Source organism: Leopardus geoffroyi, chromosome C1, assembly GCF_018350155.1.
Source record: "Leopardus geoffroyi isolate Oge1 chromosome C1, O.geoffroyi_Oge1_pat1.0, whole genome shotgun sequence".
Taxonomy (NCBI): domain Eukaryota; kingdom Metazoa; phylum Chordata; class Mammalia; order Carnivora; family Felidae; genus Leopardus; species Leopardus geoffroyi.
The window spans coordinates 11,760,503-11,788,085 of NC_059328.1; the positions used below are offsets into that span (position 1 = coordinate 11,760,503).

The window sequence follows — 27,583 nt, forward strand, 5'->3', positions numbered from 1 at the left end:
TCAGTTTGAACCATCTGCAACTTTATTCCAGAGCAGAAATAAGTCGTTTCCTAACAATAAATATAAAAAAAATAATAATAAATTAAGGTTCGAAAAAAAATACCCAACAAAACAAAATCGTTAACACTGACAGAGTAGTGAATGCTGTCTCAAGGGGAGGGAGACCGGATGGACCGGCCCCCAGCCTGGGAATGTCTGACACAGGCCATCGTCTGTCCCCAGCCCTGGCCAGGCCCCCTGCCACACACACACATACTCTCCACAAAATATAAAATATATATTTAAAAAAACCTCAACACAACCAAGCATCCTGCGAGGGCCCCGGGGAAGCAAGATTTGGCCCGCTGGGGCTGAGGACAGGGCCTGGGGGGCTGAGGAAGGCACCAGAGGGACAGGGGAACCACCGTGGGTCTTGCCCAGCTGAGTTTGCTGGCTGTCTGATTCTCATTCGTGGGTGGGACTTGAGGTACCCTGTTCACACGGCCACAGGCTACCCCTCCCCGCCACCTCCCAAGACAGCAAAGGGGAGGTCAGTTTGGAAATGTCCTGTGTGTCTGTCTGAATGCCTTGGCGGGGCTCCTGCCCCAGGGGGTGCTGGGGCCATGGGGGTGCCTGCTAAGTGCTTGGCAGTCTGTCCTTTGTAGATGAACAGGCCCCCAGCTCGGGGTCCCTGAGCGTCTCCTCAGTTTAGGCCAAGGTGTCGTCCAAGACCACCACCCCCCCCAGCAGAGGCCTCAGGGTGGCATCCATATGGAATAACTAAAAATAAATAAGGTCCCTGGTGGCCCAGTGCAGAGCAGGCCGAGAGGCCACTCCATTTCTTCAAGTATTCTTGGCCGAGGGGGTTCGAGGCCGGCTGGGGCTCAGATGGGGATCCCCACTGTGTTCACCTGGTCCTTGAGTCCCAGCAGGCTGTAGGCGATGCGTTTCTGGTGGCCGGGCAGCCGCACCCCAATCCTCTTGATGTCGCTGTGGGTGAGGAAGGGAGGGAGTTAGGGGCTGGCTGGGGAGAGGTAGGGGAGAGGAGGGGGGCACGGAGGGGGCAGAGGCCTGACGGGAGGTTCTACATCCCGAGAGCTCACTAACATCGACAAAGTTAAGAAAGCGATAGAAGCCCTGATTCTGGGGGCACCCGCGGGGCTCTGCCAGTTAAGCGTCCGACTCTTGATTTCGGCTCAGGTCTTGATCTCACGGCTGGTGAGTTCGAGCCCCACGTCAGGCTCTGTGCGAACAGCCCAGAGCCTGCTTGGGATTCTCTCTCTCCCTGCCCCTGCCCCCCAAAATAAATAAATAAATAAACTTAAGTACCCATAAAGAACAGAAGCACCAACTCTAGAAGCTTCCCCCCCCCCAATCAAATCTGCACAATGATCTGTACAGCAGGTGCTCTTTACATCTCCATTTTGCAGATTAGAAAACTGAGACTCGGAGAGGTGAAGTCACACAGCTGGGAGGCGGAAAGAGATGGAAATTGAACAAGCCGCGAACCAGTGCCGACTCTGGGTCTGTCCTCTTCCCTAGGCAGCACTGACACCATCATCAGTTGCAGGGGAGCGGGGGCAGGGGGCAGGGACCCTCTAGGGGTGTTACTCAAAGCTCTCCCCCCAAGGTCTCTTCCCAGCCACCGCTTTATTTCACCCCTACTCCCTCCGGGTGCCCACTGCTAACAACTGAGGAAGAACTCAGGAACCGCTCCCAGCGGGACCTCGAAGGTTAAAGTTCTGCCGGCTCCCAATGGGAGGGGCTTGCGGGTCACCAGTCAGGTGACCAGGTCGCACTGAGGCAGGTGTTTTCCCTTTAGGAACCTCAATTTCCTCACCTGTAAAATGGGATGAGTACCTAGCCGAAGGCTGGCAGACCCCAGAAACTGGTGGCAGAGAGGGGGAAAAGCGGCATGGGTGCCAGATGGAAAGACGTGCCCAGGAGCCCACAGCCCCCTCCCGCCCCCCTTTCCATGCCTCTCCATCCTCTTATAAAACCACTTATGCTCCCAGGGGCCCTGGAGCAGGATGTTTATTGCTCACTCTGGGACTTTTCTCCTCCACCACCCGCACCCACCAGCCCAAACCCATGAAAACACCCAGGTTTTTATGGGCCGTCTCCTGGCTGTAAATGAAACTAATTATATGGTGCGAGCTCCTGTTTGCAATTCCGGAGACATGACTTTCCCACAGGCTCTGGGAGACCTCGGAGAAGTGCTGAGCGGGGAAGGGCAGACCCAGGGGCGCGGGGAGGGTGGCTCACGGACCTCCAACAGGGGCTGGCTGCTCCCACCATGGCAGGAAGGCCAGAAGTCCGACACCTGGGAGAACGTCCTGACCAAGCACCGCGGGCCATTCTGACCGAAACAGCTAAGGGTGCTGAAAACACAGCACTGCTTTCCCCACGCCTATAGGTCTCAAAGAGTGCTCCCAGGGAAGCACAGGATCCCGAGCCTAACTCCAGACTCACCGACCTTGAAGTTCTCCAGGTGGGGCAGGGAGTCTACATTTTATCGAGTCCCAAAGACCCTGACGTATGGTTTAAGAATCAGGGGGTTATGTGAGCGCTCGGAGGGTTACGACAGAGACCTAGTCCTCTGGGCTCCAGGACAGGCCTGGTACACAGTAGGTCCTCAAGGAGTACCTACTGAATGAATGAATGAATGAATGGCTGCTTTGGGGGACACGGAGCCAGGTCCCCGGGCCGCCCTGAGCCCCTCTCCCTAATCGGTGTAGTTAATCTGACACGGTGGGAGCGGAGGTTGTTCCCGAGACCCACCTGGGAACAAAAACCCTGGGCTGGGAGGCGAGAGGCCAAATTCTAGTCCCAGACTTCATCAAAGCCTTGAGCAGGTCCTGTCCTGTCTTTGGGTCTCAGTTTCTTTATATGTAAAATGGGAAGCTTTGGTGAGACGCTCCTGAGCCACCCACCCCAGCTCTGTCCTCTTTCAACACAAAAGAGACCCCGATACCTTCCCTGCCTCATTTGCTAACCAGAGACACAAAAGATGAGAATCACAGACGCGCTGATGCCTGCGGCCTTTGTAGACCATCCCAAGCCTGTTCCCGCCTCAGCCTCAGTCTCCCTCTTGCCATTCCCATCGACTCTCATCATGGGGGTAGGGAGACACGTGACGGGGGCTACCTCTCCTCTGAGGTCTCTCAAGGCCAACCCCGGTCCTGGGAAATTCAAAGGCCACACCTCCCCTGCCTACTGTGTGCTGGCCTGGCCACAAAGAGTGAGAGAGGGCTCCTGGGGCCTCGCATGTGAATGATCCGTGGCCTCAGCAAACAGTCCGTCGGCACAAGCCCACGCTGAGGGCACGAAGAGACCATAAGCCCCATCGGCCTGTGCCTCCGTCACAGAAAGCTGTAGTGCGTCACCCCAGACACGGGACAGGGCGTTTTCCTGGGGCACAGCGTCCCCTACTTCCTTAGTTCCTCAAAAGACGTGTAGAACCACCAGTCTAGCTAGACCCTCGAGCAACTCCAAAAGAGTGTGGTGGAGGCTCGATCTGAGAAAAGGTGGCCGCCGTGGGACCGCAGGAGAACAAGCAGCCAGCTCCTTGGGAGGGACCAGAGTGGGGTAGGGAAGGGACCCTGGAGCCTAAACCCCGACCCCATCGGGGAAAGTGCTGAGTTCTGAGACCAGCTCACTGCCTCCCACCGGGACTCACGGCCTGTGTAGACACAACCCTCAGGGTAAAAAAGTGCTCTAAGATCCCCATTCATTTCATTTATTTGAAATCAAGAAGGAGGCAGTGGTGGTGAGTCACACAGGCCTGAGCTCTGAGCACCACCGAGCTGGTGGGAGGAGGAGAGAGCATGGAATGACTTCCTGCCTTTATTCAGGCCTTTCGAAACACAGCACACATGCACACACACACATGCACACAGCCTCCCTCCATCCAAGATAGCCCTGTCCCTGCTCGTGGGAAAGGAATTGGCCAAGGAGCACCCCGGGCTATTTCGGGAAGCTTCTAAGAACATGTGTTTCCTGTAAGCACTTCACCTTGCCCTCAGCTCTGCTCACCCACAAGAGGATCTGTGCTGTCCCTGGTGGGAGCCCCTGGAGGGGCAAAGGGGCTGTTCCAGGAGGGGGCCCAGGAACCCTGGCATTTGCCCACAGGCTTCAGGCGGAAAGCCAGGGGGTGGAGGAGAGAGGAGAGTGATGTGGATTAAGCCCCTACGGGGTGCCATGTGCTGTCACCTGAACTGCACCCATGCAATCTATACAGCAGGGAAATGCAAACCAAGGTCCAAAGATGGACCCTAATTTGACCAAGGTCCCCTGCGAGGAAGCGGCAGATGTGGGGCCTGAAGCCAAAGTGTGACTGCACAGCCCGAGCTTGGGACTCTGCCGCTGGCTGGCAACAAAAATATCCTGGGACCCGTCTCCTCTCTCCTCGTCTCCAGGCCTCCCCCCGGCCAGCTCTGTCCCTGTCTGATTCCCCGTCCCCTGGGATGGGCCGTGGCCTGGTTGAAGAAGCTTTGACCAGCCATCAGAAGCCCAGCTGAGCGGTCTTCAAAGCCCCTGGAGAATATTCCTGCTCAGGCCCAGATCCCAGAACTTCTGTGACCCCGAACTGTGGGAGGCCCAGATTGACCCCTCCGTGTGATTCCCAAAACCTCCCAGCCCCAGGGCCCATTCCGGCCCTGACCTTGGACCCTCTATGAGCTGGGCTATTGGGACCTAATGCTATTTTTGGAGGCACAAAAGGCTAAGAGGATAATATCTTCTCCCCGCCGGGGCAGGAAGAGGCGTCCGAGCCAAGGCCATGCCGGGAAAGTTCCCCGATGTTGGAGGGGAAAGCAGAGCTCCCACAGGGCGGCCTGACACAGGGCTGTGCCCTGAGCCAGGGCCGGGGCAACTGGCACCTCTTGTCAGGCTGGACTGCAGGCCCAGAGTCAACCACCTGGGGAGACGTGAAGTCCAAGGGCTCTGCCCGTTTCTTTTCGGCATCCCGGGCAGGAGTGCTGCCCCTACCTGGCTGTGTGACCTTAGGCAAGCTACATAACCTGGCAGCCTCGGTTTCTGCACCTGCTAAATGGGGGAAGTAGTAACATCTACTCACAAGGCAATCAGGAAGTTCAAGGAGACACCAGCTGTGAAGACAAGCCTTTCTTTCCCCCAGATTCCCAGCTACAGACCGTGTGCCCTGAAGTGGGCCACGTAACCTCTCTGAACCTCAGTTTCTCCACGAAGGACCTCCGTGGTCCCTGAGCTCTGGGCTCTGACTGGCCAGGGCTGGAATCCTGCTGCTCGCCTAGTGGCCACGGGACCCTGGGCAAGTCACTGCCGTTCTCTGCACCCCCTTTTCTCACGTGTCTGGCGGGAATATTGACAAGACCCACCTGCCGAGCTAGCATGCATACGGATTCAAAGTGCTCAGGCTCACAGCTGGCGCATAGTCAGCCCTCGATAAGCACTGCTCTTATTACAATTACTATTATTTTCCCATTCTGGAAAAAAAAGATGCAGGAAGACGGAGGGGGGGGGGCGCGGGGGGGTGGGGTGGGTAGCCAGGAACGAGTGCCCAGAACTGCTGGCTGCCGTCCTGGTTCTGCCCTTCCTGTGAAGCCTCTCTCCCCCAAGAGAGAAAGAGAGAGTAAGGGGGAGCAGCGGGGAGGTGGGGAGACTCACTCATTGGTCATCTGCACCACCTTCTCGATGGCAGTGTAGCCGGCCGCCAGGAAGTGCTCTGTGTACTGCTGCATCTTGATGGACTCGAGCCACTCGGACACCGTGCGAAAGGGCACGCCCTCTGAGCCACTGGTGCTGGGCAGCCGGATAGACACGCTGCAACAGGAAGCCCCCACCTGCCAGTGAGGGACTGCCGCATCCAGGCTCCAAGCCTGCTGCTCCCTAAACCTGGGCAATTCGCCCAGCTGCCCCGTGCCTCAGTTTCCTTACCTGGGCAACAGGGAAGCCAGATCAGGCAGGGTTCAGGGAGACAGGCTGGCACGGCGCGAGCCCTCAGCGTTTACAGCTCCTGCTGCCCCCCTCTACCCCCGCTGGCAACGCCACCACCAATAACCACAAAATAATGAAATGTTAAGATTCAGGTTCCTGGGGGCACAGCCCCAGCCTGGCCACCTGCCAACACATAAAACACTTAATCGCCCTGTCTCAGCTTCCTCATCAACAAAAGGCGGATAATTACAGGACCCATCTCATCGGTTGTTTGAATGAGTTAAAACATGTCAGGCACGGCGCACACTGCCCAACACATTTCCCATATATGTCGATGGCGTCCATTGGCATTACCTGAGCCCCTGCCCAGTGTAAGTAAAGCCCCCTGTCCGCTAGCCCTGCCGGCCGCTGCACTGAAGCGGCTCAGGAGTCAAAAGTAGGGGCCGCCATGCACAGAGGATATGGAACTAACCGGGGGTCAAAGTCAGCCAGGGTCTTGAGGGAGTCGGGAGCTCGGATGAGCTTGTCGAGGATGCTGACGATGTCGGCGAACTTGGGGCGGCGGGCGCGTTCCTGCTGCCAGCACTGCATCATGAGCTGGTAGATGGCGGAGGGGCAGTCCATGGGGGTGGGGAGCCGGAAGCCTTCGTTGATGGCCTTCATCACCTGGGAAGGCAGGATGGTCAGGTGTGCCTTCACAGGTGCCAGATCTGGGCAGGGTCCCCGAGAAGGCCCCGTACATGCAGGTGGGCAGAGTAGGGAAGGGGAGCCCCAGAAACAGAGAGGATGGGCCTCCTTTCTTGACTCAGACCACAACTTTCAGAGGTACAGAGGGCTAGTGCTGAGGGTCTGTCTCCAGAGCCCCACGGAGGAAGGGGCACCTGACCCTGCACCCTCCAGGGCGCCTCAGGCTGAAGCCAGCCTGCCTCCAGTCTCGGGACATCTATAGGAGACACTCCTTCAGCTAGGAGCTAGACACACCTCCTTCCCCTTCCGTGTCTCAGCCTCCAGGCTTCGTGAGGCACCAGGCATGTGCACGCACACACACACAAACGCCTATATCACATGCACACGTGGGGGCACACACGCAGGAACGCAGACACCCTCCCCCCACACCCCTCCATCGGCTTGTTTCCTTGTCCTTCCACTGACTATAATCAGGGACTGGGCCTGGAGCCCAGCACAAGGCCTGACACATACTAGGCCCTCAATAAACATTTACTGAATGCACCAGACGAAGATTAGCCCCCAAAATTCTTCTCTGCCCAGCCCCTGGAGTTCAGAAACAGGCAAAGGGTTTCAGTTCGGCTCAGGAGAGGGCGGGCAGGGCGAGGGGGCCTACCTCATGGTTTGACAGCTCCCAGTAGGGCCGCTCGCCATAGGTCATCACCTCCCACATGACGATGCCATAGCTCCACACGTCACTGGCCGAGGTGAACTTGCGGTACGAAATGGCCTCCGGGGCCGTCCAGCGGATGGGAATCTTGCCACCCTGTGGGGGACCCAGGCCCGGTCACTGCTGCCCCTCTGGCCAGCCCCAGGACTCTGGCAGCCAGGCCAGATTTAGTCAGGGCCCCTCCTCCACGCTCCCTAGAGTGTTCTCGCCTCCTGAGGGCTGTGCCCAGGTGCCCAGAGTGAAGGTTGCTTCGCCCTCGAGCCCTTCATCCCCGGGGACGACAGCGGCCCCAGCACTTACGCTGGTGGTGTAGGTGGCCTCGGGGTCATCTTCCAGCACACGGGACAGGCCAAAGTCGGACACCTTGCACACCAGGTTGCTGTTGACGAGGATGTTGCGGGCGGCCAGGTCGCGGTGGACGTAGTTCATGTTGGCGAGGTACTTCATGCCGGCCGCGATGCCCCGCAGCATACCCACCAGCTGCAGCACGCTGAACTCGCCATCCTTCTCCTGCCAGAGGACAGGCCCTCAGCCACCAGCCCCCGAGCCCCCCGGGGCACCCCGGGCACACCAGCCCTGGACCCCCCACCTACCCCAACCCACATCCTCACCCGAAGGAACTTGTCCAGGGCCCCGTTCTCCATGTATTCAGTGATGATCATCATGGGCTTATCTGCAGAGGGTGGACACAGGTTTGAGGGGGTGGCCAGAGTCGTGGACAGGGGGCACCGCTGGGGGTGGGGGTGGGCACAGCTATGGTTGGTGGCAGCCCCTTTCCACCCCCGCCATGGCTGGTCCGGCCCCGGGGCGGGGGGAGGGGGGGGTGGTTTCCCGTCTCCAGCCTGGTGCCAGCCCTCACATTTGGAGACGACACCCTCCAGGCGGATGATGTTGTGGTGGCTGAACTGGCCCATGATGCTGGCCTCGCTCAGGAAGTCCACCCGCTGCTTCTCTGTGTAGCCGGCTTTCAGCGTCTTGATGGCCACGGGCACCTCCTTCTTCCCCGACGCCTTCAGTGTCCCCTTGTACACCTCCCCAAACTCCCCTGAAGGAAGACAAGGTGGGAGGAGCACCTCGTCAGCCCGGGGAATCGAGCGCTCCCAATCGGGTCCCAGGCCCCTCTGCTGGGGCGCCGCACTCACCTGCTCCGATCACCTTCTGCCGCGTGACACAGGATGGATGGATCTCAGTGGTGAACTTGAGCACAGCCTGGTTGGGGTCCTCGTATGTGTGGGGGTCCACGTACGTCTTTAGGGGCTTTAGTTGTTCTGGAAGGGAGCAGGAGGGGCGGGGTCACAGTTTGGGGAGGGGTCACCCAAGTGGAAGGGGAGGCCACGTGACCACCGAGCTCCTGGCCCCGCCCCTTTGAGCCGCCCACCCACGGCAGAGCCCTGGTTGCAAGGCTGTCCCCTATCTCCACCACAGAGCTCGGGGATGGCGGGGCGGGGCATGGAGGGGTGCTGCCTCTCACCTGACTTGGAGAAGTAAACGTCCTCGGAGGACTGGCGGGTCCGCAGGCTCTTCCTCCTGAGAGAACCCCCCCGGAGAACCAAACACACAGAGGGGTCAGCGACCTGCTCTGGCCAGGAGCCTCCTGCTCCCCTCTGGGCGCTTGGTGAGCTCAGCACTCCGCTCAGCAGGCAGAGGGTGCAGGGAAGGCAGCGGGAGAGGCGGGGAGGAAATGAGCAAGCAAGCAGGGCTCGCTCCTTGGGATCTACGCCCCATAATGGCCCCTTAAGTGGCCATAATGAGGGCTTTCCTCATTAGAGCTCCCAGAGCTTCCTGCCTGCGTGTCCAGAGGAAGTGTGGACACACCGTTACTACCAAGAGCAAAGATAACGACCGCCACGTCCTGAGCTCCTGCGGCGTGCCAGGCGCTGTGCTGGGCCCTTTACGGCTGGCTGCCTCTTCACAGCCCCCAGGAGGCAGGGATTAGATTACCATCAGCCCCATTTTCCAGACAGGAAACTGAGGTTCCCGCCCCCTCTGCGTCCCACCTCAGCCCTTGGGAAGCCCGGGCGGGGCTCCAACTAACCTGCGATGGATGAAGACGCCGATTCCTGCTAGCACCAGAAGCAAGATAACGCCAACAACCACACCACCGATCACCGCCATGTTGCCAGATCCTTCCGTGGCTGTCAGGGGAAACCAGCTGATGTCAAGGGAGTCCCCCACGCTCCAAATCACGGCAATGCCGTGGATTTGGATTTGCACCCAAAGGCCACTTGAGGGACCCGAGACATGTGCTGGATGCTTTTACTTGTGACGGTGCATGAGAATATTTATTCCCATTTCATAGATGGCAAATGATAGGTCCTCCCCAGGGAAAACAGTCAGTTTTCCAGGTGTGTGGGACTCTCTCGGTGACACGGGATTTGAACCGAGTCTGCCAATGCCGGACCCCACGTCCCTCCATCTCACAATACTGCCCTGAATGCACGTCCTTGGTCCCCCGCCCCCAGCCCTCAATTCCGCCCCTTTCCCCAGACTTGGGGCTGACCCCCACACAGGGCTATCCCAGGCCCAGGCTGACCAGGAGGGGGGCATTGCTAGTTCTCTGATCCGTTTCTGATCCGTTTCCTCCTCCCTGATGTCCCACCTGCTCTGTTTCAGGGCCCACGTTCCCGGTACCCGACTCACACAACGTCTGGAACTCATGAATCTTGCTGCCGGCCCCCTGGCCTTCCTGCGTCAGCGCCTGCACCTGGACCAGGTAGGTGGTATCCGGAGCCAGGTCGTCCAGGGTCACGGAGAAGCCCTCGGTGCGGCGCACGTTGTAGCTGTTGGAGTCCCCCTGGGGGTGGCCACGGCGAGAGGGGCCGACGATGAGGGCAGGGCAGGGGTATCAGCCCGCCAGAGACCACTCCCAGCCCAGCCTAGCAAGGAGGCTCACTTTCTCTAGCACACTCGACACTCTTCTTACAGATGAGGAAACCGAGGCTCAGAGGAAACGAAGTGAGTCACACAAGGTTATAGCCAGCAGGCGCACGACCCAAAACTCACACCTAGGTCTGTCTGACCAGGTTGGGTCAGGCTTTTTTAAAGACCAGCCTTTTAAAAAAATTTATTTTAATGTTCATTTATTTATGAGAGAGAGAGAGAGAGGGAGAGGGAGGGAGAGAATGAGCAGGGAGGAGCAGAGAGAGGGAGACACAGCATCCGAAGCGGGCTCCAGGCTCCGAGCTGTCAGTCCAGAGCCCGACGCGGGGCTCGAACCCACGAGCCGTGAGATCATGACCTGAGCCGAAGTCGGACGCTCAACCGACTGAGCCGCCCAGGCGCCCCCAAGACCAGGTTTTTGCCTGCATCCCGACTCTCTCTCCTGAAAATTCCAGCGCACTGTGTCTTCTCTCCCACAACACTCTGCTGTGCTGGCCTGGGAGAGGTGACTGCTGGGAAAACCCCCGGCCGCAGTGTCCCCATCTGCAGGATGTGATAAGCCCCTCTGACCAGCCAGTCCCCCTGCCTGCAGCCCAGCCCCGACCCTTCGAGTTACCTTCTTGCGGTAGGTGACCTCATATTTCCACACACGGCTCTGTTGTGGTGGGGGGATGCTCCAGGAGACACTGAGCGAGGTGGTGCTGCGGCCCTCCAGCTTCACCTTGGGGGGCTCTGGGCAGGACAGTGTTGGGGGGGAAGGGTGTGAGGAGCTGGTGGGGGGCAGGGGGGTGAGTGCACCCAGACCCAGTCTCACCCACAGCCCTGGTTCTTTCAGGGCTTTTCCTTTCTTTTTCTATTTTTTTCTTTTTTAATTTTTTAAATGTCTATTTATTTTTGAGACAGAGAGAGACAGAGCATGAACGGCGGAGGGTCAGAGACCGAGGGAGACACAGAATCCGAAGCCGGCTCCAGGCTCTGAGCCGTCAGCACAGAGCCCCACGTGGGGCTCGAACTCACGGGCTGCGAGATCATGACCTTGAGCTGAAGTTGGACGCTTAACGGACTGAGCCACCCAGGCGCCCCTCCCCCCGCCCCAGCTGGGATTCTTAACTTCCAGCCCCAGAGCACAGAGCCGCAGGCGCTGGATCCCGCGGGCTGGCACATTCGGGGTGCCCCATGAATATTTACGAGTGCATAAATAATAAAGTAAAGCGACAGGGGACTCTTGGTATAACCTGTCTGTGGACTGGGCACTGTTCTAAGAGCCTCATATATAATAGTTTATTGAATCCTCTCAATAACTCTATTCTTACTACTCCCATTTTACAGGTGAGGAAACTGAGGCCCAGAGAGGTCACAGAGCTCGGAAGCAACCCCACAGACCATGACTTTAACCACCTGCTGCTGCCTGTCTCCGGACACAGCTGCACCCTGGGTGGCCACCCTCCGGAAGCCCCGCCCACATCCCCCGCATCCCGGATGGCCTCAGAGGCACAGTCGGGCCAGCCCTCACCTGTCTGGTTGATGCTGACACTGGCAGTGCGGAAGCTGCGGCTGGCCACCAGGCCCGAGACACCGTTGCGGGCCTCTACCGCGAAGGTGTAGTTCATGTGCGGCTCCAGGTCACTGACGATCACGCTGGTGCGGGTCAGCGCGTGCGGCGGCTCGGAGTAGCGCACGCTGGCCTCGCAGGGCCCGCACTCGCCCGACTCGGGCCAGCACTGTTCACAGGTGACGCTGTAGATGATGTCCTCACGGCCCCCGCTGTCCTGGGGGGGCGTCCAGCGCAGCTCCACTTTGGCGCCCATGCCCACAGCCGTGAGGTAGTGCGGGGCGGAGGGCGGGCCTGCACAGAGGGCAGAGTTCAGGCCCCGGGAGCCTGGACGTGTCAACCGGCGTGCCACGCACCCCCCGGCCAACCTCCCCGACCCACTGCAAGACTCACGAGTGCAGGGCATCGACGGCAGGTCCTGCGGTGCCCGGAAGTAGCCTTCCTCGCACTCACAGAAGGTGGCCCCCTCGGGGGACAGCAGGGTGTGCACGGGGCACTTCAGACAGGGGCTCTCGGACACCTCGGACTTGAAGAATCCAGGGGAGCAGGCTGGCAGACACAGGGAGAGACAGTTCACCCCCTCAGCGGCTTCTCTAGTGGGACCTTGCCAGGGGACCCCGTGCAAGTTGCTAAACACACCCCTGTGGGCCTGTGTTCTCTCTGGAGAAACATCTTGTGATTGTTACACTGCGTGTTAACCGACTTGGATTTAAATTTTAAAACAATTAAATTAAAATTACAACGAGTGCCTCGTCCCTGTGCTCCGAACCTCCGCACCCTCCCCACCTGCTCTCGAAACAAGGGCCACACCTGAGCCTGGCGTTCAAGGCTTCCGTCTCCCCTTTCGGCTTCCGGAGAATCCGACCTCACACCTGGCTCGGCCCCGGACAGAGCGCGCTGCCCGCCTGCCTCCTCTCCTTTGATCTGTGCAGACCAGCCTGATGGGTCCCCACCTAAGGTTCAAGCTGCCCAGGGCAGTAACTACATCCACACCGTTGGTGCTTGTGGATGGACTCTCACCACCATCTCAGCTGATCAGCCAGGCACACCCGTTCAGGATGCCACCCCTGCAGGTGTTCCCCCACCCCAGGACCCGACTGCCTTCCTGTTCCGGGGCTGGCCCACCAGGAAGCAGGAAAGGCCGGTCCCCTCCTTCCCCCCCTCCCCCGGCATCTTCCGTGGAGCTGCCTCCAGGATCGAGTCATTTCCGCCACTCACAAGGGCCGCCAGGAAGCAGCTTTTCCTCCCCCTGGCCAGGCCGGCTAGGGGCTCAGGCACCTGACTCCAGAGGCTTCTTCCTCCCACCAGCCTGTCCTGCTCCTGCCCCAAGCCCCCTCCTGGCTTCCTAGGCAGGAAGCTGCCCAGACACAAGGCCCACTCTCCAGGGCAGCCCAGGGCTTAGGCAGCTGCTCAAGTGGCCAGGGTGGGGTGGGATCACCCTCTCCTACGACCTCTTCTGCAGCCCTACCATGACTGTGCCTCCCTCCAGCTTATTCTGCGGACAATGTCCTGAGACACCTCCCACCTTGGTGCCACATTCTTTGTTCTGTGGCACGAACCCTGAGATGAGACAAAGCCCCTGAACTCAGGGGACAGGAACACATGATAATGTCTGCCATTGGGGTGGGCAAGAGCTAAGGTCTGAGGAGTCAGAGTGGGGACGGTTCAGCTGGGGCTTAGAGGCTGAGTAGGAGTTCAGTGGGGCAGGGGTGTTGGAGGAAGGTCAGGCCGAGAAAGAGCAGGACTAACACAGAAAACACAGAAAGTACGAGTGGGGGCAGGAAGGCAATAAGGCTGACAGGTTTCCAGGGGCCAGATTGAGAAAGGCCTTTAATGCCAGGCCAAGGAGCCAGGACTTTATCCTAGGGACAATGAGTGCCACTGAAGGACTGAAGGTTTGATGCAGAGCAAAATGGCACGGTCAGATCCACACGGTCAAGAAAATTCTTGGGCAGAGTCTCCCTCCTTGTCCCGTTCCCTGTGTGAGAGGAGGAGGGGAGCAGGACTGGGAGTCAGGGGACAGGACCCCAAGGGCACGCTGGCAGCCCATTCCTCCACGTGCTGTCACGTCCGAACCCCAGCCCGGGCCCTGAAAGGGCGCAGGCCGCAGGGCAGGGGGCTCGTCAAGGACAGAGGGGGCCTGGGACCCAACTCCCGCTCTTGCAGAGCCTGGAGCCCCAGTCGCTAGCAGGGTGCGCTGATTGAGCACCTACTGTGTGCCGCTCCTGGGCCCAGCAAGCATCTGACACTCCTAGTCCCCACCACCAGCCTGTTAAACTGGCTCCCCGTTATCATTCATGCCACTTTCGGGGAGAGGAGTCTGATGCCCAGAGAGGCAAGACCACGTGTCCAAGGTCAACAAGCTCCTAAGACACGAAACCAAAACCTAAACCCAGGACGCTCGACTTTGAGCCCCTCTCCTCCCACAAACATCTTGATTTAGCACAAAGAGAAATCAACATTTCTAAAAGGAGCCCGAAGAGACAGGAGATGAGTCCTGACCCGCTTCAATAGCCAGAAAATCCCAAGACTAATTTCAGAGCAGCTGAGGGTAGCAGACTGGGGGGCGACGGGGGCAGCGGGGGGGGGGGGGGGCGCCTCCCTGACAAAGCTCTTTTCTCAGCCTGGGCACAATAATGGCCAATGCAAAGGAAAGGTAGAATCGAGCCCGGAGTGTTGGCTGGGGAACCAAGCCTCCTACTGTACTTCAGAAATCCACGTGTGTTTTGCATTCCTCCTTATGTATCTGTTACATCACAAAAATAGCTCTCTCCTCCCCCAAATGTTCAAGTAAAACTGAAATTCCAGAGAGCTGGGCCATTTTATGCTGGGATTTCACTCCCCCAAGTGCCCTGACTTGTCCCTGGAGGGGCCTGTGCGCTGGGTAAGTACTGGCTCCAGGTGTCTGTGCCCAATGGAGTGGGGACGTTCAGGGGCCCCTAGAACCACCATCACACCTTCCGGCCCAGGCCCTCAGGCTGGGGAGGGGCCCACAAACCCCCACAGCTCAGGCTTGGTTCTACCCAGAAGGTGTTAGCCACCTGCAACCCCCCCTCCCCGCCCCGTGCCCCCACTCCCCACCGGGCGGTTGCTCCCCAGCGCCCCCAGCCCTGTGCCAAGAGGAGGAAGGTGGAGGGTGGGGGGAAGAGTCGGCTTCCATTCTTTGGCCCCAGAGCCCGGGGGTGGCCTGACTGCTGCCGGCAGGAAAGAGGGAATTTGGAGAGATTTCCGCTGTGGATATGCTAGATAATACAGTGGAGAGGCAGCATCGACAGGGCAAGTACTTGCCTGACGGGAATGTGCTGCCCCCTCCTCCAGCCGCACAACTACGAGGGGCTGTCCTCGGGCGCCCTGGAGGGTGTGCCCGTGCTTGGGGGCGCCCCAGAATCTGCATGGAGGACACCAACCAACAAGCCCCCGCGTCTTTCTGACTTGGTTAGATTTCCTGGCATTCTGGACACGCAAGTGGGGACGGGGTCACGCACTGGGTGTTCGCACATACACAAACACCCATGGTCCCTTAGCCGACCGGGGAACTCCTATGCATCCCTCAATACCCAGCTTGAGCGCCTCTCCACAGCCGTCCCAGACTGCCCAACTTCTGGCCCTCTTCTGCCCCATTAGGGCATCTATTACTCCATCTTCTGTTTACCAAATAGAAGTTGGGCACTTCCTACGTGTCTGGCACAATCTGGGATACGATAGTGAGAGAGATAAACACTTTCTGCTTCAGGGGAATTCACAGCCTGGCTTTCGTGCTCCATTTGAAATGATTTCTGCTCACATGAGGATCTTCTCTGAGACCGGCAGCTCCTGGAGACCAGGTACAGAGTCTCATTTCTATGCATCCCATGGCCCGGCCCCGGGTCTGGCACGCAGTAGGTGTTCAGCTAACGTCTGTTGACCGGATGGATATAGGCGAATGAGCAAATGAACGCACGAAGATGGCAAAGCCTAGGACGTGTACGTTAAACACTCGCCACGGAAGTGAGTAGGGTTGCAGTGCCCTCGGAGGTCCTGCAGGGATGGCGCACCAGGATGCCCACCTGCCCGGCGCCAGAGCCCGGCCTTGGCACGCACACCTATGGAGAGCTTCTCTGGTGCAGGTTGCCTGGCAGGCCCGGGCGCCACCGAGCAGGGGAACTGGGGCACGGTGGCTGCGCCCAGAGCGGCACCCCGGTTTTTCCAGTTCCCAGTGCCCGCCTCTCAGATGGCAGAGTGGAGTGACTTAGGGACACACACCCTCTGGAGTGACGCAAATCTAGCCCCTGGCAGAGCCCCTCCCCCCAGGCCCAACCACCTCCCAAACTGGTAGTGGCGAGGTCACGGGGTCAAGAGGTCATAGTGGCAATTCACCTGGGGCCAGTCACCTCCCCGAGGCTCAGGGGGAAAGCGCGTGGACTTTGTCTCCTGCCCTGACGGGCAGCAAATGGTGACCCAGGAGTCATCGACCCTGCCGACGAGGGGAAACGTCCAGGGGAAATGTCGTCCAGGGGAAATGTCGGCCCCAGGCCCCAGACCCCGGTGGCTTCTCACTCCCCAGCAGGCTCTGGCAGCCCCATGTGGGGATGTCCCCGTGGCGAGCACCTTGCCCCTTTCACACACACCCTGGAGAATTATCTTCAGGCACATTCCTCCACCGTGCCAGAGATAAGCCTGGCTTCCCCCCACCGCCAGCCTCCGCCTCCTGCTGTCTCCCCACCACCAGCCTTTTATCTTCTGTTTGCTTTCCCTGCCTCCTTCCTTCCGTTCAGGGGACCCACTTACCTCCGGAGAGGGAGGGAGGGGCCACCCCACTGAGCTGCCGGGGTGTGAATTTGCCCCCTGTGTGAGCTGAGGGCGGGGCAGGCAGGGCACAGAGGTGGGGAGCGGCCATCCCATCCCATCCGTGGCTCCCACCCAGCAGGCCAGAGGAAACCACAGAAATCAGGCCCGGTGGCACTCCCCAGGAAGGGGACGTGCCCAAGAGTCAACAGCTCACAGAGCCGCCAGCCTGAGGATCAGTCATGTCCTGACTAAGCAGGGCTTCTGCCAACAGCCCCTGACACAGCCTGGGGCCACCCTACCCAAAGACCACCGTAACTAGAGACATCCCCTGCCCAGAGGATGCCTTCCCTTGCACTTTGGGCCCCCCACCCCCACCCCCACTAGGCCTGGGCCACTCAGGACGCCAGCACTAGGACCCTGATCCTTGCTGCACGAGGTGAGGTCACCCAGTCAACAGCTTGCCCGAGCAATCCAGGTTCTTAGGCTTTCAGTAGAAAGTCACAGGAGGTGGACTCTGATCACTAGATCGGCAGGGGTCCAACCCACCCACTTCACAGATGGGGAGAATGAGGCCCAGAGGGGACTTGCCAAGTTCCTATCGTTTATGGGTAGGATACATGCCAGGGGCAGCGAGCTGGGCACAGTACACTGCCCTCCTCCTGCCAGCTGCCAGCTCTTTTGGTCACTAGTCACTGTCTCCTCTCTCTGGGCCTCAGTTTCCTCATCTATAAAATGGAGCTAAAGTCCTCAGCCTTTCTGGGCTTGTGAAGACTGAAGGAAACCATGTGAAATGCTCAGCCTGGTGCCCGGACTGGGGTGTCCCTACGAACCGGGTGACAGGGAAACTAGACAGGAGACATCCCCAAGGAGACTGCCCCTTGAAGGAGCAGGAGCCTCCAAAGAAGGAATTCCTCACGGTGCCCACCTCCAGTTCTGGCCTCCCAGCTGCTAGGCTGAGCCTTTGGCCAAGGCCGCTGGCCACCTGCTCACCTGGCCGGCAGTGCCCACGGCCAAGGCGCCAGGCAGGGCCCCAGCAGCTCAGCTGCCGATGCCAGCACAGGAAGGAGAGACAAAGCCGCCCCGGGGGAGATGACGGTCAGCCTGAGAGACTCCGCTGTCCCCCCCCACCCCCCACTCCGGGCAGGGCTGGGGGCAGGCGGGGGACCGGAGTGAAGCTGGCTCATTCCTGACATAGCTCAGAAAGCTCTCCGGGCAGTGTGCCCACCTGTCCGATCACAGCACCTGGGAGGTGCCTCCCTGCCGTTGTCCATTTAACTCTTTCCTGAGTGCCAAGCTTCCTGGGGAAAGAACCCTGAAAAGGAGCGAACTCTGAAGATGACCTGGGCCAGGTGCTCAGTGACCTCAGGGAATCCACGCCCCTCTCTGGACTCCATCTGTCATCAGTAAAAGCCCCAGTGGGAGAATCTGGGTCCACGGCACTGTGGAGGGCCAGGCAGGGAGGGCGGGCCCTGCACCTGCCTCTGTTTCTCCTTCGGTGTGCTTAGTAACAGCCCCCGATCACCCTCCCTCCTGTGCCAGGACCCGCCATCCAGGGACTACCCAGAGAGCTTGTCTCCTGGCCAGGAGCTGAGTCAGGGATTCCAAAGGAACTGGTCATTTCCCGCCCCATTTCCCGGCCCATCCTCCGGCCCGGGAGCTGCAGCATCACCTGAATTCAAATCCTGATACGACCACACGCCTTAGCTGTGTGACTCCAGACAAGTCTCTTTGCCTCTCTGAGCCTCAGCCTCCTCAAGGTGGGCCGGATTGAGCAAGTGTTCGGATAAAGTGCTCGCCTAGCTCACACCTGCCGGTGAAGATCACTTGTCTACAGGAGTTACTGTTTTTCTCTCCACTGGCATCATGGTCAGGGGCTGCTGAGAACATCCGCAGGGATAAAGAGCAGCCAGGCTGGGGGTTCCCAGCCACACGGTGGCCCCTGGACCACACCGAAGGGAATTTTAATTGTGGTAGAGGGATCTCAAGGAAGAAAATCCAGGACTCCGGGCGGCTCACGGTTGAGAAGGATCCACCAGGAAAGTCAAAGATTTGCTCGTGGAAACCAGTCCTCCCTACCCGGGGCCCATCCAGCTCTTCACAAACAAAGCCTGCCAGAACCCTGACCCCCCGCCTCTAGGGGAAGGAAGGCTGCCCCCCGCCTTGCTGGAAAGAACACCCCCAACCCCAATGTCCACTTATCTCTGCAGGGCCTGAATCACCAGCCTGTGGAAAGTTTTCAGCTGCCCCTCACCCCCCCCCCACCCCCGCATTCTTGTGTGAGGATGTCATGTGGGAGGAGCCTGCTCGACCCACTGGGCTGCCTCGGGGCCCCCCCACCCCGCAGTCATTGTCTGAAACTGGGAGTGTGCACTCGAGGTCACCTAAAGCAGGGGCCGCCTAAGGAAGAGAGACTCAGACAGCAGAGGGGAGCTGGGAGGACACTGGGGTGGTAGGAAGGGCCAGAGCAGAGACTAAGGCACAGGCTTATGGCCAGAAAAGGAACTTCTTATCCAGGGGCTTACAGAGCGTGTTAAGCAAGGTTCTGAGGCTTTAAGAGGCAAATGGAGCCGATCAGAAAAGGCTTCAGTCTCCTCCGACATTTCAACCTACTTCGTGTGTTGCAGGATCTGTAGCTAAAAAAACAAGTAAAAAGCCTTCCTATTCTAGGCCAGAGATGAAGAGAGATTTACCCAAGATCACCCAGTGGGTACGTATAACTACAGGCAACTAAACCCCAATTTCTCAACACCCCGCTTATCTCAGCAAAGAAATTCCCAGAGAGAGAGGATGAGCTGGCCTTCCAAAGGTTGGCCTGCATTCCACAAATGCCCTGCCCCACAGCCATTTCTAGAAAAAGTCACCCATTGAAAAAAATTCCACGTTGCTGTAGAGATTTCCGCTGTCACAGGCCCTGGCCATGCCAAGCCACAGCCTCCTGATGTGAGCTCACAAATGCCCAGGCCCCGTTCCCAGACAGAGTCCAGTACAATTGGCCCCTTTCTGGGTTCCATTTGTCAGCAGAAGATTCATCAGGAGAACCTGGGACCGTGGCCCTGGGGAACGTCACATCTCACACTTCCCTTCCACTCTTACCTCAAGGCACACGTTTTCCAAAAAACTCCCCAGGTGGTTCATGTGCAGCCAGGGGACGGAATCCTGGGTCCAATTCCCTCACCCCGTGTACGAGAGAGCGGCCTGAGACCCAGACAGGTTAAGTGACTTGCCTAAGGTCATGCAGTGAGTTAACAGGGATGGAACGAGCTCCAGAGACTGCATCATGGGTCCACAGCGCTGGTATATAGTAGATATTTAAATTATACTTGTGGGATGAATCAAAAATAACAACCACGCTTAAAAGCACTTATGTGTCAGGCACTGACCTAAGCACTTTACGAGCATTAAGTCATTTGATTATCATAAGCACCCTACAAGGTGGGCACTATGTTTGTCTCCGCTTTACAGATGAGGAAACCAGGCACAGAGAGGTTAAGAAGCTGACTTAAAGTCACACAGCTAAACGTAGAGCTGGGATTTGAACCCAGGCATTCTTGTCCTCGAATCCTTGCTCACAACCTTCCATAGTCTCCTGTTTTTCAGTGTGTCCCTTCTCAGTGAATGAGTGAACGCAACCATAAATAAGGAAACCGAAGACCAGGAAGGCTCTCGTGATTTCCACTAACAGACCCCTCCGCAGGTCAGAGTCCGAGCAGGGATGACCTTACCAGGATCTCACAGTTCCCAGAGCCGATGCTAGAAGCCAGGACCACAGCCCCCACCCCAGCAGCCCCTTTTCCTGCCACCCCTGTACCGTCACTCACCCTGGCAGGCGTCCTCCACCTTCTCGTAGCCCTCCTGGCACAGGCACTGACCGATGGGCACCAGCCACTCGCCATCCACCGCGCAGTGCATGCGGGGCTCTTCGCCCCCAGTTGGCACCACGGCATGGTCCACGCAGGTGCCGGCCACGGTGGCCAGGGAGGGTGCGTCGGAGCCCGCGATGGTCTCGGGGAAGCGGGCCAGGCCCTGCAGCAGCTCGGGGCACTTCTTGTAGTAGACGCGGACGGAGAGCAGCGCCACGCAGGCGCCAATGTCCTGGAAGGCCAGGTAGAAGCCCTTGCGGCTAAGCGGGCCCACGGAGCGTTCCTCCACATTCAACTTCACGTGGCGGGCCTCGAAGTCGCTGCTGACCGTGATCTCGTCGGGCGCAATGGTGTCAATCTTGGTGAACTGGCGCTTCTGGAAGTTGGTGCCATAGTCCACGTCCGACTCGGCGTAGTAGAGGTTGAAAGTCTCCTTGCAGGAGCTGGCGCCCCCCGGGAAGCTGTTGCAGTCTCGCACGGTGAACTTGAGCTCGATGAAGATGCGCTCGGCCTCGCCGCGGTACACCCAGTTGGTGCGGAGCCAGTTGTCCTGGTCGCCGGCCACCACGTTGCACACAGAGTACATGTAGATGGGCATGTCGTCCATGATGTTCTGCATCAGGTCCCACTGCGCAGGGGGGCGGGGGGTGGGGGCGACAGGTTAGTGTGGGCAGGCGCCCGAGGAGAGACTGAGGCCCAGAGGCGATGCCCAGGAGGCAGAGCGGGGCATCGGGATGCTGTTTTATAGTTCTCGCCAAAGGGGTGGGAAACGGAAGCCCAGAGAGGTGCTTCAAGTTTGTCCTCACGGGCTGCAAGTGGCTGAGCTGCGGCCTGTCCCTCTATATGGACTGGGAGCCGGGGGTGGGGTCTGGGGGGTCCCCTGTGACCACAGGTGGATCACTTAAGCTCTCTGAGCCTCCAAGTCTGCATCTGTAGGAGGGAGACAAGGTCTGCCTCGCAGAATTGCTGTGAGGATAGATGACAGAGTGTCTACGCAATGCCAAGCACGTTGTCTGGTGTGGGGAAGAAGTACACTGTCACACTGGCAGCCAGTGTCACCATCATCCTCATCATCATCCACTGTGTGTGTGTGTGTACAGGTGTGAGTGGCAGGGGAAAGGGTGAAGTCAAAAACAAAGGATGATGCCCCACTGTTTTAGCTATGTGCCCCCTCTGCCTCTCAGTCTCCATACCCCCTGAATCACAGCGTTTGGAACCTACGTGCTGATACCTACATCTGGCTCCCAGACGAGACTCTTGAGTTCGTTGGGGCAAGGACTGCATCTAATTCTTTTATGTAACCCCAGGGCCTACCTGGAACAGAGTAGGTGCTCAGGACAATATTTGTTGAGCGAACAAGTGAATGAATGAATAAAAGCAGAGGGGCTGGGGAAAGAGGCCGGGACTACACTATATGATGCTGCCCAAGGCCCCTCTCGAATGCCCTCGGGCCTCAGGTTCCCACTCTGTATAATGACTGGGTTGGATTAGGTGATCTGTATTTCCCCCTGGCTAGACATTCTAGCATCCTGGAAATCTACACAGCTACATCTCAGGCCTGCACAGGGCTAAGGTGGCCAGGGATAGGCACCTGACTCACGCAGAGCTGGCCAGCAGTGGGAACTGCACCCCCCCCCCCCTCCAAGAAACATACTTGTCCCTGGCTCAGGGCCCCCGGACAAACTCAGCAAGTGCCCATGACACAGAGGGGAAACTGAGGCCCAGAGAGCAGCAGTATCTTCCCCAAAATCACACAAGGCTGGGAAAAGGATCCCAGTGTCTTGTCCACCAATCCTGGTCACAGTAGGGCAGGACAGAGGGGAGGAAACTTGGGTGGGGATGAGGCAAAACAAATCAGCCCCTAGCAGGAAGGGGAAGTAACAGCCGGTGGAGAAGGGAGAGAGGCCCAGCAGGAAGGAACTAGATCCAGTTTCCTGGGCTACGGGACCTGGGAGCCACTGTTCCCTGTCTCTCCCTTACCTCTCACCTTCTGGGCTGGGACCTTGAAGATAGGGAACTTTCAACCCTTACCCTCCCAAGAGGTAGGTGGAGGAAACTAGGTGGGGGGTCCTCTGAGCTTTGGCCCACTGGGTCATCCGAGGGCCCCTGCTCTGGGAGGGCCTTCAGCTGTCTCCCCAGTCCTTTCTGCCTCTCAGGCCCCTCCCCTACCTTCCAACCCCCAGCCTACCCAGCCTGGATGGCAGAGCCTGGTGTGGGAAGCGGGACCCTGAGTTCGATCTCTGGCTGAGCTATTTGATCTAGGCTGACCCCATCCTCACTGGGTCTCAGTTTCCCCATCCCCGTGCCCCTACTTGACTTTGAAGGCTTACCCCTTTGCCATATGGGTGCGTGAGCCAGCCAAGTTCCCCTTTAGCGGCGGCAAAGTCCAATAGTACAACTGGAAGAGATGGGAAGGAGGGCCAGTTAGCTCGGGGGCATCTCCAGGGCTCAGGCCATGGTGGGAAAGCTGAGAGCCCCCCAGGAGCCTTGACAGCTTCCTCAGCTCTCAGAAAGAGGCCCCACTATACAGGGTCACTATATCCCAAAGACCTGTCCCTCGACAGACAGGGAAGTAGGGACCTGGGAAAGGGACAGGACCCGGTCAAAGTTACGCAACAGGCTGGGTGAGGACTAGGCCCCCTGTCTCCCAGGCCCCAGCTCCAACCACACCACCCCCCTCCGGTCTGCCCCCAGCTGGGCAGAGCAGGACAGAGCTCAGCCCAGCAGGGGGACAGCAGCTGGGCAGAGAGCTGGGGCGGGTTAACTGACACCACGCCGCCCCGTCTGCTTCCTGAAACAAGGCCCCTCAGCAGGCATGTGGGCCTGGGGGGCACCCATGTCTGCTCCTGCCACATCCCCCCCCCCCACCCCCAGCACAAAACATCCCCAACCCCACCCAGGCCACGTCGCACACATACGCAGCACACATATGTACACACACGTCTCCTGGCACTCCAAGAAGGGAGGGCTGTTAACAGGTGGGAACAGCTCCAGGGAGGAGAGGGGGGCACTGATGGCGGGGGTGTCTGGAAACTGATCTCCCCACCACAAAAGCCACAGAGCAGGCAGGATAAAGCTCTGAACCCATAGGGGCCTCTAGGAGAGGCCCAAGATACACACAGCTGGCAAGGTCCCCTCCCTGGGAAAGTGGTCCGCCTGCCATGTCTTTCTGACCCCTGGCTACTGCCCTACCAGGGGTGTTTGGTGGAACAGAGATGGAAACCTTTAGAGGGGACTTCCAGGCCCAAGAGGGATCAGGTGCCAGGACCATGCTGTCCCCAGAGAGCCATCTGGAGCCCGGGGGAGGGACACACTGCCAGGGGCTTCCCTAGATCTGGCTCTGCCCTTGGGCAGCACCTGTCAGTCCACCTCTGGCTCTCTGCCAGGCTCAGTGGCTGCAGCCATGACCCAAGACCCCAGCACGGTCCCACCTTCATTTCCAAGGAAAGTCCAGGTAGCTTCCAGGCGGTGCCACCCTCCCTAGAGGGCAGGGACGCTGGGGAAACTCAGGCATGGAGCCCTATGCAAAGTCCCCGGATTCGGAGGGTAAGAATCCTCAGGTGGAAGGGGGAAGGGACTGAGCACACTTCCTCTGGACCCTGAAGCATGAAGAATATGGCCTCAAGAGGCAGCATTCCTCAAGACTAGGACTTGGAAGAATCACTCTAAGGGTGGAGCCCGGGCAGGCGGGGGACAGACATGGCCTGATTCACGGATGGGTACAGAGTGAGGGGGACAGAGAGGGTCTTGGAAATCCTCTCCTGGGGTCTGAATGCCTTGCTCCCCTGGTGGGAGGCACCACCACCCGCCGCTGACCCGAGCCAAATCTCTCTAGGAAGGGCCCGGCAGCCCAGACCGGCAAGAGGAAATCCGATGTGGCACCTGTCCCAAGGCTATGGGGATAGAGGAGGGTGGCTGGAGGGGGTGGGGTAGGGGCACGGATTTGTTCGGACATGCCCAGGGCCCAGGCTTGGAAAACTCACTAACCCCACTGGCAGATGGAATGTTCTGGCTACAAAGGGAGGGATCTGGGGGTTCCTGGCTCCAGCTGGGTGGGTAGGAGGACCCCAGTGAGTGCCCCTCCGCCTAGTTCTGCACATCCCCTCCTCCTCAGACAGGTAGGAAGCTGCAGTCCATGCCCCCGAGGGAGGGGGCTCATAGCTCTCAGGCTCTGAAGGGTTAACCTGGCACAGAGGGAACCCCACCACCCCTTCCAGAGTGCACTCCCCTTCCAGCCCCAGGCCTGGCTCTAGAAGTATCACGGGGCTCAATCTGAGAAGAAAAGAAGCCTTCACACAGGAAGGAGGCCTCCCCTGGGGGCTTCCAGCCACAGCCCCCTCCCAGGAAATTCCCTAGAACCGATCACCGGGAACAGGAACAGGAGCCAGGGTGCGGCTCTCTCTCTCCCTAAGCTCTTCCAGGGACTGAGGGCTCTGGTTCCCTGGAAGGGGTGGGGGCCTGGGAGCCTTTTGGCCGCCCCTGGAGCCTTCACTGAGAGGCCCTGGTTAGGCAGGGCCCATCCATGAGCCCTCAGTCCCTCACCCCACCCCTTCTCTGCCTCCAGTTCCACGACAGACGTCATCCTTAGGGGTCCATATTGCTTTCTTTACTCAAACAGAGCACTACCTGGAGGCACCCCCCCTGCTCCCTGCATCCCTCTTTCACCAAAACTAGCTAATTCCTAAAGAAAAGGGGGAGGGCAGGGCCTCTGTGGGGAAAAAAGAAAAAAGGGCAGAGGACAGAGGGCAAGCTGGGCTATTACAGAAGCAAGCCAAGGACTTTCCAGGGCCCCTGGGCACTCTCCAGCCCCCTTCCCATCAGCCACCTCATCGGCACCACTGCATCTGTGCCCAGAGACTCTGCTTCCTCGGAAAATCGGCCATGAAACCACAACACAAGGGGCCCTGGGCTCTAGCAGCTCAAAAAGCCAGATGCTCAGATGTGACCCTCTCTGTGCAGAGGGCCCTGGCTGGCAAGGGCTCAGCTTGGGCCTCCCTCAGTTTCCCCATTTGCAAAAGGAGGACAGATTCAGTGGCTGCTGAGAATCTAACAGGTTCCATCTGGGACTCCAAATACATCCCGGCTCCTCTGCCCACAAGGAGGGGGCGAGAAAGGAGAAGGGATGTGAGCAGCGGTCTTCTAGATTAAGGGTGGAAGGGGCATGTGGTCTTTCTCTCTGCCCACCCCACTCCCATCTGCCCCAGGCAGTTCCACCACATTCAGCCTGAAAACCAAAGAACAAAACCCACTGGCAACTGCCAGCTGGGCCATCACCACTGCCTGCCTCCACCACCACCACCGTGGGCACACCTAGGGAGTCAGCCACAGGGGCTGTTGGAGCCTGAGCAAAAATGCTCCCCCATCCCAGGACCCTCCAGCCCACACCCTTTTCCTCCTCAATCCCATGGAGGGGGTGGGTGGCTAGTCATCTAGGCTGGGGAGGGGGCAATAGGGGGCCCAAGCACCAGACGACTCCAGGCACAGCTTGGCAGCTCGGGGTAGTGTCGGTTCTGCCTAATCCCCTCGCCCCCAGGACAGCCTTCCAGAAAAGCCTATAGGGATTCCAGCTGTCTCTCCCCTTCTCTCCAAGCACAGTTCCCCAAGAAGGGGGAGGACCAAAAGCTGGAGGGTGATGGTGGGGTGGTGAGTATTGGGGATCACAGAAATCCCTGCCACCCACTCCTGCAAGTTGGGACCAGGAGCCCGGACCCATCCAAGAACTGGGACAGGATGCACCCCCTGCCCCACTCCACCTCCACCAGCTCCAGCTCTGGCCTCTTTTCCTCCCAACTTGGAAAAGCAAAGCCTCCAACCCCAGTCTGGGAGACAGAAAAAGAAAGCAAGGCTCAAGGAACCTTCTCAGAGGCCTGGGGTTTCCTCTACACTTCCCCCTGCTGGAGCCTGCGGAAGCCTCGCTCTGCCCAGGCCAACGGGGGGAAAACGTGTTCTCACTGTTGAAAACCGAAGCCGGCCTCGGCTGGGTGGACAGGAAGGTCCTGGGCCAAGGACGGGAGTCCCCATCCTCTCTGCGACCCTAGCTGAGGGGCAACGCCCCCATCCACACACCTGCCCCGCCCAGGGCAAAGTCTGCGGGCCCCTCACACGGCGCCGCTCAGGGAGCGCTGGGGCGGGGGTGGGTGATTCAGTCCCCCACCCCCGGATGCCCGGACTCCCCGGTGGCCCTGGGGTGACGGCTCCACACCTCGAGAGACCGCGCCCCCACCTGCCGCATTTCCTCGTTCTGAGTCACCCCTAGCTCAGAACGCTTGACTTTGGGACTTCCTGTCCGCACTCGTGGCCCCGAACCTGACCCCCGAGCCTGGGAATGCCGGCTGGGAAGACAGGGTGGTTCTGCGTGGGCAGGTTGGCCCGAAACTCCCCCTGCACTCTCCTGCCCGCCTGGAGGCAAAAGGGGGCGTGGAGAAGCCCTCAGGGAGCAGGGGCTTCCGCAGGGGGCTCCTAGCCGGCCAAAGAGCCCCCTCCCCAAAACGAGGGGCCTCCACAGGAATGCTTCTCGGCAAAATCGGACCCAGCGGGTGAGTGAGGACAGGTCACCAAGAGACTGAGCCCGCGGAAACCCTCTCAGACACCCCATTCTCCAAGGGGACCCTCGCGCCCCCGTCGGGACGCGTTCCTGAAGGCGCCGCCCGGGCTGCGACCGCGTGGCCGGCACCGCGGCCCCTTCTCGGCGGCCTCGGAGCCCCGCGCGCCCGGCCGCAACCCCACAGTCCCCGGAAGCCCCGTAACCCGGGCTGGGGTCCCAGATTCGTCGCGAAGGCAGCGCGCGCCCTCCCGACCCCGGCACGCCGGGGCTGGGAGGCGCCAGGTCGGTTTCCAAAGTTGCGCGCGTCACCCCGCGGGGCTCCGGGAGGCTCGGGCTCCCGGGGTCGGGCCGCCCGGGCTGCTGCGGACCCGGGCGGCCCCGCGCGCACACTCACCTTCTTTGCCCTGCGCCGCGGCGGCCGCGGCCAGCACACAAGCCCACAGCAGGGCCAGGCAGGCACGGGGCGCCAGACGCTCCATGCCGCCTCCTCGCCCCCGGCCCGGTCCTCCGCGCCCGGCTCCCGCACGCCCGCACGCCCGCCTCGCCGTCTGCTCGCTCCCGCGGCCCGCGCGCAACTTCTCGCCTCCAGCCCCAGTCCTTAATGGAAGTTGGGTGAGAACCGGCTCCTGTTCATTCATGCCCCGCGTGACGTCACCGAAGCCACGCCCTCAGGAATGTCTTTAAAGGGG

General features: G+C 59.5%; 1 protein-coding gene and 1 long non-coding RNA gene across 3 annotated transcripts; one reads left to right on the plus strand and one right to left on the minus strand.

The window, feature by feature from the left end:
* EPHA2 (EPH receptor A2) lies at nucleotides 1-27,497 on the minus strand. 2 transcript variants are annotated; one of them, XM_045475786.1, is made up of 17 exons: nucleotides 27,289-27,496; nucleotides 22,681-22,748; nucleotides 20,309-20,978; nucleotides 12,117-12,272; nucleotides 11,685-12,017; nucleotides 10,788-10,903; nucleotides 9,932-10,085; nucleotides 9,327-9,426; nucleotides 8,763-8,818; nucleotides 8,434-8,559; nucleotides 8,151-8,336; nucleotides 7,903-7,964; nucleotides 7,592-7,801; nucleotides 7,238-7,387; nucleotides 6,368-6,561; nucleotides 5,626-5,781; nucleotides 1-969 (listed from the first exon to the last, which is right to left on the minus strand). In XM_045475786.1, the coding sequence occupies exons 1-17, from the start codon at nucleotides 27,371-27,373 to the stop codon at nucleotides 864-866; spliced, it is 2,928 nt and encodes a 975-aa protein (XP_045331742.1). In that variant the 5' UTR covers nucleotides 27,374-27,496; the 3' UTR covers nucleotides 1-863. The 2 variants fall into 2 exon arrangements, with proteins under 2 accessions (XP_045331742.1, XP_045331741.1); XM_045475785.1 differs by having other exon boundaries at nucleotides 7,903-8,336; nucleotides 27,289-27,497.
* On the plus strand, nucleotides 14,511-20,373 carry LOC123597248. The gene is made up of 3 exons (XR_006712047.1): nucleotides 14,511-14,607; nucleotides 15,457-15,547; nucleotides 20,088-20,373. It is a non-coding gene; the product is annotated as an uncharacterized LOC123597248 (long non-coding RNA).
* Nucleotides 27,498-27,583: the final 86 nt, after the last annotated feature.